The sequence below is a fragment of the Ranitomeya imitator genome, chromosome 4, assembly GCF_032444005.1.
Source record: "Ranitomeya imitator isolate aRanImi1 chromosome 4, aRanImi1.pri, whole genome shotgun sequence".
NCBI lineage: Eukaryota > Metazoa > Chordata > Amphibia > Anura > Dendrobatidae > Ranitomeya > Ranitomeya imitator.
The window spans coordinates 16900393-16916940 of NC_091285.1; the positions used below are offsets into that span (position 1 = coordinate 16900393).

At 45.5% G+C, this 16548-nt stretch overlaps 2 protein-coding genes across 9 annotated transcripts in view; one reads left to right on the top strand and one right to left on the bottom strand.

Annotated features, from left to right (window-relative positions):
- The first annotated feature begins 1018 nt into the window (after positions 1–1018).
- Positions 1019–5554, top strand: LOC138673908 (sushi domain-containing protein 3-like). Its single transcript, XM_069761941.1, has 4 exons — positions 1019–1252; positions 2059–2253; positions 2745–2895; positions 5299–5554. The coding sequence occupies exons 1-4, from the start codon at positions 1132–1134 to the stop codon at positions 5447–5449; spliced, it is 618 nt and encodes a 205-aa protein (XP_069618042.1). The 5' UTR covers positions 1019–1131; the 3' UTR covers positions 5450–5554.
- A 2209-nt stretch (positions 5555–7763) lies between these two features.
- CNOT4 (CCR4-NOT transcription complex subunit 4) overlaps positions 7764–16548 on the bottom strand; it is a 71117-nt gene continuing 62332 nt past the window's right edge. For 4 of the 8 annotated variants that reach the window (XM_069763183.1, XM_069763181.1, XM_069763179.1 and 1 more), the window contains one exon: positions 7764–9694. In XM_069763183.1, coding sequence (XP_069619284.1) covers positions 9390–9694 — 305 coding nt within the window. In that variant the 3' untranslated portion in view covers positions 7764–9389. Of the gene's footprint in view, positions 9695–11632; positions 11846–16548 lie in introns of all 8 variants that reach the window. The other 4 variants (XM_069763176.1, XM_069763180.1, XM_069763178.1 and 1 more) reach the window with 2 other exon arrangements.

Genomic DNA, 16548 nt, shown 5'->3' on the forward strand with positions numbered 1-16548 from the left:
CGGGGGAGTTAAGGAATCGGTGTGTCCCATCTTAGACTGGCGATTCCTGGGAATAGACCACTGTCAAAGAGAGACAGCAGCGGCTCTCTCATATGTAACAAGCGAGCGCTCTTGTGTATGGAAGAGATGGCCGAGATCGCATAGCTTGAGCAACAACCATCTAATAGGTATGGGGGGGCCCGAAAACAATTGTCAGGGGAGTTAAGGAACCAACGTGTCCCAGCAATTCTTGGAGCTAGGCCACCGACAAAGATGTCTGGCAGCGGCTCTCTAGGCCACCGACAAAGATGTCTGGCAGCGGCTCTCTCATAAAGATCACAGGAGCGCTTGGACGAAGCGAGCGCTCCTGTGTATGGGAGAGACGACTGTGATCACAAAGCTCTGGTGACAACCATATCATTTCTGGGGGCCCTGACAATTGTTGGGGGAGTTAAGGAAACAACATGTCCTAGCAATTCCCGGAGTTAGACCACCATCAAAGTCATCCGGCAGCGGCTCTCTCATAAAGAACACAGAAGCGCTTGGGCCAAGCGAGCGCTCCCGTGTATGGGAGAGACGACCGTGCTCACAATGCTCCGTTGACAACCATACAACGTGTGGGGGCCCTGGACAATTGTCGGGGGATTTAAGGGGTTGGCGTGTTCCATTTCAGACTCTTGGACATAGACCACCGTCAGAGGCTCTCTCATAGATAATCGTTGTGTATGGTAGAGCTGGCTGCCGACCAGACAATCGAGGTCCATCAGCGCCGGCGACCTTCTTCCATCGCTCCATGATCGGGTTGTGAGAAAGTCGCAGCGTACGTTTATGGCACAATGAGTCTGACTTGTGCATACCCCTTTAAGAGGCTCCATCCATATGTGAGAATTATAAAGCCAGCTGCACTTTATAAGCCTTCGGCTTTGGGTCTAATGGCCCTTTATCATTGTGAATTAAAAGGGATATCTGGTGGGCAGCGGCCTTTATTAAGGAGCTGGAATTAGAAGGTGGCGGATTACAGCAGAGGGAGAATTTGGGCGGATAACGGCACGTCTGGAACAGACATCACCGAGATATCAGGGCCGTCCGCACGGACATAGGACACGATCGTCGGTTCAAGGTCCAGGCGAAAATGGGAAAAGCTGAAATAATATGATACCGATAATGTTCTATACCTTCTACATCATTCTACCCGGGATCAACGCGTCTGGAGACGCGGAGGGAGGAAACAAGACACTGGACGCAGAAATCCCGCCCGCTCCCAATTCCTCAGGTAAGGGTCGCTCCACTAAGGTAGTAGCATTTCTGCTAACAATCTGGATCATTTACCTAAAATTTGTCCTTACTCCAATTTTTTTTTTCCCCAAATTTTGGAGAGAAAAAAAAAACACACCAAAAAACACCAAACAATAAAAAGTATAATCAATAAAAAAATATAAAAAGTTAATGAAAAACCTATTATTTTTAATTACAACTGTAATATTTTCTAATCCCATCCGTGTTCTAGTGTTCTTTTTTTTTAGTAGGAAAAATACTGTAAATCCTGATCCGACCCAAAATCCGTTACATAAGTTTTTATGCAATCATAAAAAGTCCAAAAAAAAACCCCTAAAAAATTGTAAAACCGAAAAAAAGAAAAGAAATTTTACATAGAAAAATACACAAATTTGAAAAATTTGGTAAATTATTTTTTTTTCTAACTTAAAACCTAAATTTGAAAGCTACAAAAATATGAAAAAAAAACTAATCTAGTTTTTTTTAAAATCTAAACTAGAATTGAAAAAAAAAAAAAAAATCCCCCAGTTTTACAATATTTTTTTTTCTAAACCCAAATCAGAGTTTGTTTGTTTTTAATTAAAGAAAATAAAGAGTTTTTTTTTTAACCTTGTTTTTATTATTTTTGGTGGGTTGAGGGGGAATATTGCAGATTATTTCTTATAAATAAATAAATATATATATATATATTTAAAAATTGCAAACAAAGGAATTAAAATTCTAGATGTTTAGGCTTCTTCTGTAAACGACACAAGATGTTCGAAAATATGCACGTAAAAACCCAAAGCTTCCGTTGTGTTCTAGCCGTGGCGCTGTGTCCAGTTCTCGTGGCGCCACCTGGTGGATCGTTCCACATGTCTGATGCTGAAGAACGTTTCTTGGGCTCGGTAGCCATATTTAGCTGCCAAGACGGCTTCCAATTACTGGGATTTTATAAGCTCAGATGTCAGAAGAAAGGAGACGACCTCCAGTGGAATCATCAGGAACCCCAGTGTCAGGGTAAGGAGGGGAACACTAGGGTAACTCTCTGAATTATGTCATTTACGCAGCACCACCTGGTGTTCAGAGTGTGTAATAACGCTCACGTCCACTAAGCTCATGGTCGCACATGCTCAGTCACACTCTCGGCAGCCAAGTTCCTAGGCCGTGACTCTTTGCCAATAGAAATAGTCTCCTGCCCTGTTTGTCAGCACAGGAGCAAAGGAGTCTATGTCAGCTGCCAGAGGTGGAAGGAGACCGATTCCGTCTAGTTCCCACCCCTGCAATAAGGGAGACACTTTACATAGAAGGCTGGCAATAAACAAATAGGACTCCTAATCCTAGACTAGAAATTTAGACCAGTAAATGACAGCACAACCCCATTCACTTCAATCAGAGTTGCAATATCACACAACCAATGGAGAAAAGTGGCGCTATTTTATTTTTTTTTATAAAAGGTTTTTGACTTTTCCAGTCACATCCCGCCTGCATTTCTCATTTTCTGCTCACAGCCGTCTCGCTGACTCCAAATAAAGGTTTTCGCCTTGCGCTCATCATCTCGCTGGTCAGCTGCTTCATCATCATCACAATGTTTGTCGCCTTCACCGTCTGTTGTGTGCGGGAGCGACAGCTGAGCCTGCAGCAAGAGGCGGCCTGGGGGAGGTGAGTGACGTCCAATAATCTTTACGGTAAGACCAGGAATATAGGGCACGTGCATTTTGCCCTTTAAGGTCCGATCCATAAGAATATCTGTATAATTAAAGGTCCAGGCTTTAAAAGGGAGTGTGTTAGAACATGAGACTATTTCCTGTTCAGCCGCATACGCCAGTACCCCGATAATCGGTGCATGCGCGAGATTTTGGTGCCGACTGACCTGGCTCCTGGTAAAGCCGGAGCGGTGATGGGAGAAGGGAAAAGGGGGTGGAGAGGGGAGGGAGACGGGAGAAGGGGGTGGAGAGGGGAGGGAGACGGGAGAAGGGGGTGGAGAGGGGAGGGAGACGGGAAAAGTGGGTGGAGAGGGGAGGGAGACGGGAGAAGGGGGTGGAGAGGGGAGGGAGACGGGAAAAGGGGGTGGAGAGGGGAGGGAGACGGGAAAAGGGGGTGGAGAGGGGAGGGAGATGGGAGAGAGGGGGGAGGGAGACGGGAAAAGGGGGTGGAGAGGGGGACGGGAAAAGGGGGTGGAGAGGGGAGGGAGAAGGGGGAGGGAGACGGGAAAAGGGGGTGGAGAGGGGAGGGAGACGGGAAAAGGGGGTGAAGAGGGGAGGGAGAAGGGGGGAGGGAGACGGGAAAAGGGGGTGGAGAGGGGAGGGAGACGGGAGAGAGATGGGAAAAGGGGGTGGAAAAGGGGGTGAAGAGGGGTGGGAGAAGGGGGAGAGGAGACGGGAGAAGGGGGTGGAGAAGGGAGGGAGACGGGAAAAGGGGGTGGACAGGGGAGGGATACGGGAGAGAGGGGAGGGAGACGGGAAAAGGGGGTGGAGAGGGGAGAGAGATGGGAAAAGGGGGTGGAGAGGGGAGGGAGACTGGAAAAGGGGGTGGAGAGGGGAGAGAGGGGGGAGAGAGACGGGAAAAGGGGGTGAAGAGGGGAGAAGGGGGAGAGGAGACAGGAGAAGGGGGAGAGGAGATGGGAGAAGGGGTGGAGAGGGGAGGGAGATGGAAGGGGGTGGAGACGGGAGTGAAGATGGGAGAAGTGGGGCCAGGGGAGATGGGAGAGGGAGACAGGGAGAGGGAAGGGGGTGGAGACAGGAGAAGTAGGGGAGGAGATGGGATGAGGGGAGGGAGATGGGATGAGAGGGGAGAGAGATGGGAGAAGTGGGGGAGACCGGAGGGAGATGGGAGAAGGGGGGAGATTGGAGAAGGTGGTGGAGACGGGAGGGAGATGGGGCAAGGGGTGGGGCCAGGAAATAGGGGTGGAGCCGTAAGAGATGGGAGAAGGCGTGGAGACAGCCGACGGGAAGGTGCACCACACAACTTGACTGCGCATCTCAATTTGTTAGGACTAACGTGCATGAAGTTGTTGCAAATTATTTTCCATGATCTTCAAATGCGAATAAAAAAAATAAAAAAAATCTGCAATCTGTGGGGGATTTTGCTGCAGATCCGTAGGAAAATTCACAAATTAAAAATATTTTGGAAAATGTATATGCTTCTTCTTCTTAATCTTCTGCCGGCCCCGCATGGTCACGTAATTGCCCGATCATTGTAGGAGCAAGGGGGCATCTAAGGTAACATCAGCATAGGGGGAAGCAGGAAATTGATTGGTTGAAAAACCTACAACATTTAGGGCAGATTTGGGTGTGGATTATTTCCAGAGCAAATCAGATTTATGAACTTAGACTACAAGGTTTTAGAGAGAGAAAGAGGAAAAAAAAAAGAGAGGAATTTCTCTCCATGGTCAGAGTTACAGGAAATATGTCATCAGGTACAGGTTTTTGCTATGATATCTGCAAGCTGCATGATGTAGGGGCTGAGACCCTGATTCCAGCGATGTGTCACTTACTGGGCTGCTTGGTGAATTTTTTTTTTTTTATAGCATCCCTGTTTTCTCTGCTCGGAATGCAGAGTTGTGTACAACCCCGCCCACACCCCTGATTGGCAGTGTACACCAGAAGCTACCAGTGATGTGGGCAGAGTTTCACAGATTAGCAGGATTGCCTGGCACGTGACACCTAGTCTTGTAGTGATAATTTCCTGCTGATAAAACACTGAATGTACTGAAACTACAACACACACCCTAGTAAGTGATATATCACCGGAGTCAGGGTCTCTTGCTCTACATCATGCTTCCCTCAGATTAAATAACTAAAATCTGCTGTCAGATTCCCTTTAAGCCGGACCTAACAGGATCCTGAACCTGCATTACGATTAGTCAATACAACCTGACATGAGGACAGGGAGGAATCAATGCAGGTGTGTTACGTACAGGACACAAGGTGGTAAAGTAGGACCCGTCTACCAATGGGAATGACAGTCATGGTCAGGTCCTGCAGCGCTCTAGGCCGCCACTACAAGCATGGCTGTCCAAGAAAAGGCGCAAAGATGCAAATTAGTATTTTTTTTTTTTTGCAGGAGTGCGCCCAATCCAGGGTTCTTCATGGAGACCCCAGTGCGGTTCGGCGGTAACAGTTTCCATCCTGACCCCCCACAAGAGTCCGGCCTCTACCGCTCCGTCTACTTCAAAGGCCCGAATGGATTTGAAAATTGTGGTTTTCAAACATAAAAAAAAAAAAAATAAGCTATTTAGTTTTATTGCTTACTACATGGATTTCATCGCAAAAAGTTTGTTTTTGTAAAAATTAAAAAAAAAAAAAAAAAAGGACAAAAAGCACGTGTCTTGAAGCGATGATGACACCTCGTCGCAAACACTGCGGATCTCTATTCGGGGAATTAGGTTCCGCCAAGAAAAAAAATCCTGTTTACAGCAAGGCAATAAACTTACAGGTTTCGGAAAACCTCCGTCGCCAGACCATGAAGAGGTGAAACCCAGAGCAGCATTGTAAAAAAATAAATAAAAAATTGCTTCTATTCTGAATTTTTTTTTGTCATAGTTCATCCTTCGGGTAGGACATCAATATCTGATCGGTGGGGGTAGTGGTTGCTATGTCGTCTCCCATACACAAAGACTTAAGGGATTCTTACTCTTTTCTATGTACCACATATTCAAAAGCAGCAGCAGCAGCAGCGTGGAGGACATTACAGACCTACTGAGCGGTATAGCTGCGAATCCAGCTCTTGGGTGACAAAACACTAAAATAGCAGCACAATCCGTGTGCATGTTTCTGACTCTCCTCCTCCTCAGCTGTAATCACATACCTCTGGGAACTTGCAGCCTGTTCCTCTGACAACATATAAGACAGTTTCCTATTAGCAAGTTTAGCGTAAAGCAGCAGAACAGGCAGAAACGATTGTGACCATTTAAGCCATTTTTTTCTCTAATGGTCACTATACTTTCTGGTCTTAATTGACGTCCTAAATAGACAATCTGCAAATCACGAAGAAGCAGAAAACACTGATACAGGAAGTGGCGGGTCCTGGACCCTCTACAGGAAGTGGGTGGGGGGGTGGGTCATGGACCCTCTACAGGAAATGTGTGTGTGTGGGGGGGGTCGAGTCCTGGACCCTCTACAGCAGAGGTCCCCAACTCCAGTCCTCAAGGCCCACCAACAGGTCATGTTTTCAGGATTTCCTTAGTCTTGCCCAGGTAATAATTGCATCACCTGTGCAATGTAAAGGAAATCCTGAAAACATGACCTGTTGGTGGGCCTTGAGGACTGGAGTTGGGGACCTCTGCTCTACAGGAACTGTGTGGGGGGGCGGGTCCTGGACCCTCTACAGGAAGTGTGTGTTGGGGGGGCAGATCCTGGACCCTCTACAGGAAACAAGGGGGACGGTTCACGGCCATTCTACAGGAGGGACAGGGTGTAACGAGACCTGGCCCTTCTACTGGAAGCAGGGGGGTGCAGAGAAGGGTTTGGGGGGGGGGGGGGGGGTCCTGGTTCCTCTACAGGAACTGGGTGAGGGGGGGGGGGGGGGCAGGTCCTGGCCCCTCTACAGGAAGTGTGTGTGGGTGCGAGTCCTGGCCCCTCTACAGGAACTGTGTGGGGGCGAGTCATGTCCCTTCTACAGTAAGTTTGTGGGGGGTGGGTCCTGGACCCGGATGGGTCACGGCCACTCTACAGGAGGGACAGGGCGTAGCGGGCCCTGGCCCTTCTACTGGAAGCAGGGGGGTGCAGAGAAGGGTTTGGGGGGGGGGGGGGGTGTCCTGGTCCCTCTACAGGAAGTTGGGGGGGGGGGGGGGGGGAGGAAGAGGTCCCTTGACAGAAATCGGGGACAGGTCCTGGCCCCTCATAAGAAGTGTGTGGGATGTGGCGGATCTTGGAACCACTACAGGAAGACTGGTTGGGTCCTGACCGCTCTACAGGAAACAGGGGAGTTGTGACAGGTCCTGGCCCCTCTACAGAAAGTTGAGGGGGGCTGGTCCCGGCCCCTCTACAGGAAGCAGGGGGAAAGGAGTGTGATGGATCCTGGCTCTTCTACTGTCAGCAATGGGGTGCGGAGAAGGGTTTGGGGGGTCCTCGCCCCTCTACAGGAAGTAGGGGGGCCCCTTTACTTGAAGCAGGGAGGGTGTGTAGAGAGGTGAGACTGGTCTTGGAAGTAGGGGGGGCAGAGAGGGGAGTGACGGGTCCTTTTCCCTCCTCTACTGGACGCAGTGGGGTGGGTGAGGTGTGTGAAGGGTCGCAGGAGGGTTATGGGTGCTGGCCGCCCTACAAGGAGTTGAGGTGTGATGGGTCCTGGTACCCACACAGGAAGCGGGGGCAGGGATATGATGGGTCTTGGCCCCTCTACAGGAAGAAGGGGGGGGGGCAGCAGGTTCTGGCCCCCTACTGGTGCGGAGGGTGGGTGAGGGGAGTGATGGGTCCTGGCCCCCCTACAGGAAACAATGGCGGGTCCTCATCTCTCTACAGGAAGCAAAGGTGTTTGTGCATATCCCTTTAAATTCACATCCAATAGGCAAAAAAAAATCCATCTCAGAATTTATCATCAAGTTTTCTGTTTTATTTAAGATTTTAGTTTTAATTCTGTAGACAGAGGTACATTTTCTTGGTTTAGTTTTAGCGTCAGGTTATAACCAGGTTTTAATCATTTTATGTATTTTTTTTCTCCCCTCCCCCCCCTCCTCGTCGGCTTCTCCTTTAATTTCTCTCAATACTGCAGACAATAATGCCAGAAATATTATAACATTTCAACAGACGGGTAGTAAGGCCTGGAAATGAATTTTTTTTTGGGAAAAAAAAAAAAGATAAAATTTTTCACTTGATACTGAAATTGTTAACACGGCTGAACCTCCCAGTTATGAAGGACGAAGATAAAGAAGTTGGAAACTTCGGTGAGAGAGAGAGAAAAAAAATGGCCTCCTTTTCCCAAATTTCCATCAGGTAGTGACTTGAGAAGAAGGCAGAAAATCCACGTATGTGCAAAAGACAGGAACACGAGTCCAGGGAAGCAGCAGAGATACAGATCCATAATTATTCGATTTTTTGGGGGGGATTAAAAAAAAAAAAAATCAGATTTTTTTCTTCCGAGACGACCGAGAGTGACTCAATGATGGGATGCGATCACACCAACACCTTCACAGATCTTCAAAGAAAAAAAATGAAATCAAGTTTGCACTGATGAAGAGAGAATGCACAGAAAAAAAAAATAAATTAAAAAACAAAACAAAAAAAAAAAACATTTATTTTTTTTTTCCCCTCCAGAAGAGAAAAATTTTAATTTTAATTTTTTTTACTAAATCACAAAAACTGCCTGAACATCATGTGGCCTGCTGCTGCTCATACCCGGGAAAGCACCCTAAAATCTGGCAAACATTACAAGACAAAAAAATAAAAAAAATAATAAAAAAAATCAAATTTGCAACATTTTTCCAAAAGCTGCCAAATTTGTTAATTTTGCCTTAACCCCCTTCAAACGTCAGAGGGGCACTAAAATATATTAATTTGTAAATCCAGCCCCCCTTTGGTCCTGAAGACAAATAAAGCATGAAATGGTATACTTTATTAAAAAAAAAAAAATAATAATAAAAAAAAAAAAATTGCAAAAATTACTACTTTTTTTGTGGTGCTTTCCCCCATTATCTTATAATTACGGATCACGTTAGGGTTTCTAATTTACCCAATTTAAAGTCTTACGATTAAGTTTCTGCTGTTAAATCACATTTTATATTAAGCTATTACTTTATTAAGAAAAAAATAAAAAAAAATTTCATGCAGCAGACCACTGATCGTCCAGACTTGCAAAAAAAAAAAAAAATATATATATTTTTTAAATTTTTTTTATAGTCATCCGATTTTTTTGTAGGAGGGTCTTTCCCTTATCTCTCTTTTTCGTGGTTTAGGAAACTCGTTGGTGCATTCGAGATGGGAATAAAACGAGTCCCTTTAAATCAAAGGAACTGGCGAAATCTCGGATGGTTCGGCTGTTAGTTTCGGAAATGCGTGCGAGGTATCGGGGGGTCCAACTTCCAAAGATTCTTGAAAATTCCAGAGAAGGACTTGTATGAGAAGGAAACACTGAAGATTTTAATTTTTATTTTGACATTGGATAGTTTGGGAGGGGGGAAGAATTTCCCAAAAAATTTTCTAAACTGTCCCTTGAAATTTTCAATGGCGGTCCAGGGCTGAGCTCTGTAGTAGATCTGTGGGGGGTTTGTTTGGGGGTCTGAAGGCTGTCTGAAAGCCTGGGGGAGGGGAGTGGAAACTGGCAGGGTTTGTCGGGGGAGGGTAGGGGCTCCAATTTGCTCTGTGGAGGGGGATCTGTGTGCTGAAGAGATTGTTATGGGGGTGGTGGGGGGGTATAGAGCTGCTGGGGCCGTCCATCTCTGTCAGGGCTTGTAGTGATTTTAACCAGTGTGGCGGATTGTCATCTTGCAGAGGTTCTAAACCATTTCCGGTGGATGATGGGATACCTACGGGAACAAGTAAAAAATAAAATTAGAAAAAAAAAATAATAGATTTTGCCAATTTTACAGTAAAAATTGGAGAGAAAAAAAAAATCATTTTAAAACCATATATTTCCATTTAACATATTTAGCGTCAGGTCGACAGCCTAAAGCCGCCTTTTTTTTCCGTTACAGACACTCAGGCGACCTCAAGTACCAAAAAAATAATGTTTTATACACAAGACGACTTTATAAGACTTTCCTTTGAGTGGAGGACCAGATAAGACTCTAGAATGACATTTTAGGCTGTGTTCATGTGGAGGTTGTGTGAACACAGCCTATAACTATCCCGCGTAGAATTTGCTTTTCTGGCTGAACTTTACAACATTCCTGCAGTCTTCTCTAACATGCTAAGAAATGTAAATGCCAAACTGTGCGCTAGTAAAATAAACTTTTTATGGCACCAAAATATTACAGAGCCATGGGAGGTAGTAAGGCGAGTAGATACCAGCCCACAATACATTTTTCTGCCTTAAATCCCCAAACTCAATGTAGATTGTATTGTCAGTTAAAGGAGGACCCATTGCTTGATCTGAAAAATTAAATACCTTGTGAAAATCCCCGCGCTCCCCTGATTTTGAAGCCCTTTTCAGTTTTGCTCTGCGACGCTCCATTGCGGAGATATTCACATTTGTTTCTTCTGGAGTGCAGTATGTGAAATCTTTGCTTTGCAGTCCAAGTGAGTGTTTCTTCAGTGCACGTTCATCTCTCCTTCCCAGATGTGGCCAATCACAGCTCGGCAGCTGATCTAGCAGTTACTAGTGATAGGCAGAATCTGGTAAAGAGGGGTAAAAGTGTACGCCCCCAGACTAGACTGAAGAAACACCCACGTTGGACTACAAGCAGGGATTTCACATAGCGATTCAGTAACAACAAATGTTAATATCTCTGCAGAGGAGTGACGAAGAGCAAAACTGAAAAAAACGGCAGAATCAGTGGAGCGCATGGATTTTTACAAGGTAGTTAATTTTTTTGAGCTAGTGACAAATCCTCTTTATAGGGGTGGTCTGGGATTTTTCAAAAATGGGCTTGGGGGGAAAAAGGAAAAAAGGAAAGCAAAATTGGCTGGGAGGGCAGAAAACTGAAATGTCTACTCAACCTCACTTTTGGTGACACGTGCCGTACATACCAGTACAACCACAGAAGCAAATGATTCGCTATTATCGGTCAAATGACACCATCGCGGTTTCTTTAATCATTTTTATACCATTTCTTGCCCTTTTTGAAAAATCCCAGGCAACCCCTTTAAAATCATCGTATAAATCCTAAATCCAGTTTAGACAATGCTCTGAATCCAGACCGATAACGTAACAAAACCAGTAAAGATTTGTTCCGCTCACAGAGCATTGTGTATAATGCTCTGTGAGTCCAGGCAGATAAACCAGCAGAGACGCTCCGCTCACAGAGCATTGTGGCTACCAAGTTTCTACTAATAAAATTAAAAATATTGAAAAACTAAAATTCTCAGTTTGAGGGAAGAAAAAAAAAAAAAAAAAAAAAGAAAAGATAAAAGAAAATTACCCCCCCCCCCCCCCAAAAAAAAATAAATATATATTTCATACAAGCAATCCTTTCATTCTACTGAACAAATGTGGAGTATGGTTTGAGAGTTCAAATAATTTCGCCCACACCCCACTTTATTTCATTTTTAAATAACTTACAAAATTTTTAAGTAAAAAAAAAAAAAGAAAAAAATTCAAAAAAAAAATCTGTGAAAGTAGCTAAACTAAAATGCATCTTTTGCTCCTGAAGAAGATCGACAAAACGAATTCAGCCGAACGAGGAGAGTTCTTCAGCTCCGACTATTCACAACATTTAACGGAGGGGGTCGCCGAAGGCGGAGAATGCGGCCGTCATGTCCTCCGCCCGGGATGAGATGTCAATGAAGGAGGAAGAAACGGTTACCTGTGATTATGGCGGGATCCATCCAGCTGCTCGGGCAGTCCCAGTTCAGGCTGTTAGGTGTGGCATGGTTGGACGTTGGCGCACTGTGGGTGGCGTTTGAAGGGGAAGAAGCATTTTGCAGCCCACCAAAGTTGATGTTTATGTTGGGCAGAAGCGCCCTTAGCCCGTCCTGCCATTCCTTCACATTTATACTCTCTACTGAATTGCTGTGGTCTGGGAGATTTATTCAAAATAATAAAAAAAAAAAAATAAAATAAAAAAATATATAAAAAAAAGTTGTTGTTAGAATTTTCTTCTTTAAGGATTAAATTCTAATAAATTTCTTTTTTAAATTTCTAATTTTAATATAAAATCCAAGTGCTTTTTTTAAGATTGGATTTTGAATGAAGGGGAACTTTATTACGGCTTCAACTCACTGCATAAAAAGTAATAGGTAAATGTATGAATAGATATTAAAAAAAAAAAATTCTAAAAATTAACATTAAATTTAGTGCAAATTTTTTTATGGTTTATTTATAATTCTCTAGACAATTATTAATAAAAATATATGTACAATTATTTATGGTTAAAAAGGACCCTTCACCAAATTTTTCATGTTGAACTGAACATAATGTAAATGCGGCTGAAGAGCACAATAGTTTTCTTTTTTTTATTATTTTGCCTCCATTGTAGAGATATCAGAAACTTATTTGGCACATAATGAGTTAAAGTCTAAGTAGGAGATGTTAGTTTTTCTACTGGGGGGAGGGGGGGTTGGGGGGGGGCGTGTACTTATTCTCCCTGTACAAGTTGCCCAATCATAAGCAGGCAGCAACACAGTGAAGAAAGAATAACACGCCCCCACCGTAACCTAGGTTTTTTAGTGTTTGATGTAAGGATACAACCCTGATCTCCTGGTCTCACCTCCTGTAGGATTTGACAGTGCTGGGCTCAGGCACAGATGACCAACGCCTTAAAGATACGGTCACAATACAAACCCTGTTATCAGCTCTCCACATCTCATAGCACTGTCAGCTCAGATAGGCAGCCCTTGATAGTAAGCTGGCGGCTTATGTCTGGGAGAACAATGTGAACAACTGAAATCATTGGGAAAAAGGTCAATCGGACATGTTCAATCAGTTGGCCTGCTCCCCCATACACATTAGACAGTAAACCGTACCCCTCGATATCCACGTATTCAGCCAACATTAGTCTAATGTGTATGGGGGTCTTGAGTTGTGCCACCCTTTCCCCAACATTGACATTATATTAACAGTGTGAGGCATCTGTGCTCTATACCCAGCACTGGCTAATCATGCAGGAGGTTAGACCAGGAGATCAGAGCTGTATCCGTATATCTCACGTACTGAGAAACCTGCTCTAAGCTATGATGTGGGTGTGTTCTTTCTCCACTGTGTTGCTGCCTGCTTATGATTGGATATCTCACACATGGAAAAGAAGTACACGCCCCCCAGTGAAAAACTTAACAAAACATTTATGTAATTTTTGTGTGGGGGAACACACATCTCAATCTGGCGATATCAACGAGTTCAGCCGACTGTCTAATATGTATTGAGGAGCATGCCGACCGATCGTCTAGAAAGATGTCGATCGGTCATATCCTTTTTAAGACTGTTGATTGGACTTTGAAGTGTCACGGACAGTGCTTGTCATCCATGCCCGAAGACCAGAACTGTCTAATCAAGCAGGAAGTGAGACCAGGAAATCCGAGTTGTATCCTTCCATCTCACACACTGAGAAACCTAAACTGTGATAACTTCTTTATCCAGTGTGTAGCTGCCTGCTTATGATTGGGCAACTTCTACAGGGAGAAGAAGTACACGCCCCCACTGAATAAACTACCACCATCCATTGGCCTTAACTTTTTTTTTTTTTTTTTTAACTAATTATGTGCCAATACTTTGATTGGTAATCTCTTTGCAACGGACAGTGAAGTTGAAAAATTAAAAACTCGTTTTATACCTCTCTACAATCACTATTATATTATGCCCAGTTCACCTTGAAAAATGTGTCCCTCTTTAATAAACGTTACATAGAAAACATTTGTATGTTGTCCAAGGTTAGTTCGGTAAAGTTAAAAACACCAGGATAAAAAGCCTAAAGATATACATTAGTCACCCCTTGATTTTGCAAAATACCATATGTGTAAGTTTTTGCACACTTACTTAGGTGTGATCAGGCTTTGAAAATCACGCCTTTTTTTTATTACAACATAAAAAAAAAATTCTGGACTACATAATTGTATTTTACAAAGAAGAAGCATACTCCACATTTATTCCTAAACTCATTCTCAAAAGTCCAGAGATTCCCAACTCGAGGGGTTCTCTCTGTAGTTCACCTTCAGCACACAAACATTACGCAAAGGCTTTTTTGAGAGTCCTTTTTTTTGTCCTCCTGTCAAATGAACGAGTTCAAAAAACATCACAACTCCTTAGTAAACCAAATATTTTTGATATTCGTCCCCATATACAGTAGTTTTTTTGGGAGGGTGTACAATGAAAAAACAAAAACAAAAAAAAAAAACTAATAAAAAAAAAACAGTAGAGCTCAAAAAAAAAAAAAAAAAAAAAAAAAAAAATTGAGTAAATTAAGATGTATAAAAAGGTAATAAAAATATCTCCACATATGATTTATTCAAGGATTCCGGTCACTAGATTGTTAAAAGAAAATTTTGTACAAAATTCATCAAAATGTGAGGTCCTATATACAACTATATAGAGAGAAGTGTTGGCCCCTTGTCTTAATCATTGACTTACATTTTTTCATTCAGCCCCACTGTGTAAAACATCCTGCACCATTCTTACCTCTCCCCCTTGTTAACATCCTGCCCCATTGCCGCCCCCATCCCACCTCCGTGTATAACATCCTGCCCCATTGCTGCCCCCATCCCACCTCCGTGTATAACATCCAGCCCCATTGCCGCCCCATCCCACCTCCGTGTATAACATCCAGCCCCATTGCCGCCCCCATCCCACCTCCGTGTATAACATCCAGCCCCATTGCCGCCCCATCCCACCTCCATGTATAACATCCTGCCCCATTGCCGCCCCATCCCACCTCCGTGTATAACATCCAGCCCCATTGCCGCCCCCATCCCACCTCCGTGTATAACATCCAGCCCCATTGCCGCCCCATCCCACCTCCATGTATAACATCCTGCCCCATTGCCGCCCCATCCCACCTCCATGTATAACATCCTGCCCCATTGCCGCCCCCATCCCACCTCCGTGTATAACATCCAGCCCCATTGCCGCCCCATCCCACCTCCGTGTATAACATCCAGCCCCATTGCCGCCCCATCCCACCTCCGTGTATAACATCCAGCCCCATTGCCGCCCCATCCCACCTCCATGTATAACATCCTGCCCCATTGCCGCCCCATCCCACCTCCATGTATAACATCCTGCCCCATTGCCACCCCCATCCCACCTCCGTGTATAACATCCTGCCCCATTGCCGCCCCATCCCACCTCCGTGTATAACATCCTGCCCCATTCTCACCCCCATCCCACCTCCTTGTATAACATCCAGCCCCATTGCCGCCCCCATCCCACCTCCGTGTATAACATCCAGCCCCATTGCCGCCCCCATCCCACCTCCTTGTATAACATCCTGCCCCATTGTCGCCCCCATGTATAACATCCGGCCCCTTTGTCTCTCCCGAGTGTATAAGGTCCAGCCGCACTGAGCCCCTCTCTCCCCCAGTGTATAACATCCTGCCCCATTGCATCTCCACCCCATCCTCCAAACGCCCTTCCCCAAGTGAACGACAGGCCCTGCGCCCCCACCCTCAGCTTACGACAACGGGTCCAGCGCCCCCAGCTTACAACGATTAGCCCGGCGCCCACCACCCCCAGCTTACGACGAGAGGCCCCGAGACCACCCTCGTCACTGTACAATGTTGGGTGTCACGCCCCCCACCCCCAGTGTACAACAATGGGCATCGTGCCCTCCCCACGCCCAGTGTACAAAGTCCAGCCCCATGTGCCTCCCCACCCCCAGCTTACAATGAGGGGCCCCATACCCCCCCAGCTTACGACGAGGGGCCCCAAGACCACTCTCGTCGATGTACAACGTTGGGTCCACCCCCCACCCCCAATGTACTACGATGGGCCCTGCACCCTTCCCAAGCCAAGTGTACTACATTGGGCCGCAAAGCTCCCCACCCCCAGTATATAAAGTCCGGCCGTGTGTGCATCCCCACCCCCCCATTTACAAAGTCCAGCCCCATTGCCCCACTGCTCCTCCCCGTGTCCAGAAAGCAGCCCCAGTCCCCTCCCCCAGTGTATAGCCTCTGGCTTCTCCCGCCATGCAGTCTGCCTTCACTAACTTAACAGAACAGCCGGTGGTGAAGAGCTCACTGGTACCAGCGCAGTCCTATAATAGGAGCCACCAGGGTAACAAGTCCGTCCATGACATTTCTTCTCTCCTAAATCTTTCCCCATCACCTGTGAGCGAGATTATTGAGAAGTGGAAGGAACCGCAGCAACTCAGCCACAAAGTGTAAAGTTAGTGAGCGGGGTCGCAGAGTGCTGAGGTGTAAAGAGCAGAAAAGTCAGCAACGCTATGCTGACTTCACCAATCTCGACCACGTAGGTCCTGAAGCGGTAATGAGCTTGTGTGACCTCGACTGCATTCACGGTTTATAGAGGTGGTGATTGCACATGCTCACTACTGTTCACACAATTGACGCGGAGACCCTCATTCTCAGTCTCAGCAGCTGGACCATCTTTAAAAGAGTATTCTCAAGTTATGAAATGAATTTAGTTAGCTAGCATAAAAATAGGTTTATGTCTGAGGTCATTCTGCGGCTATGAAAGATTTTATCTTACGTAGTGTAGAGCTGGATTTCATACAGTTCAGCCAGCTGAGCCTGGCCATGTGCCCGTCACAGTTAAATTAGAGGCTGAAGAGTT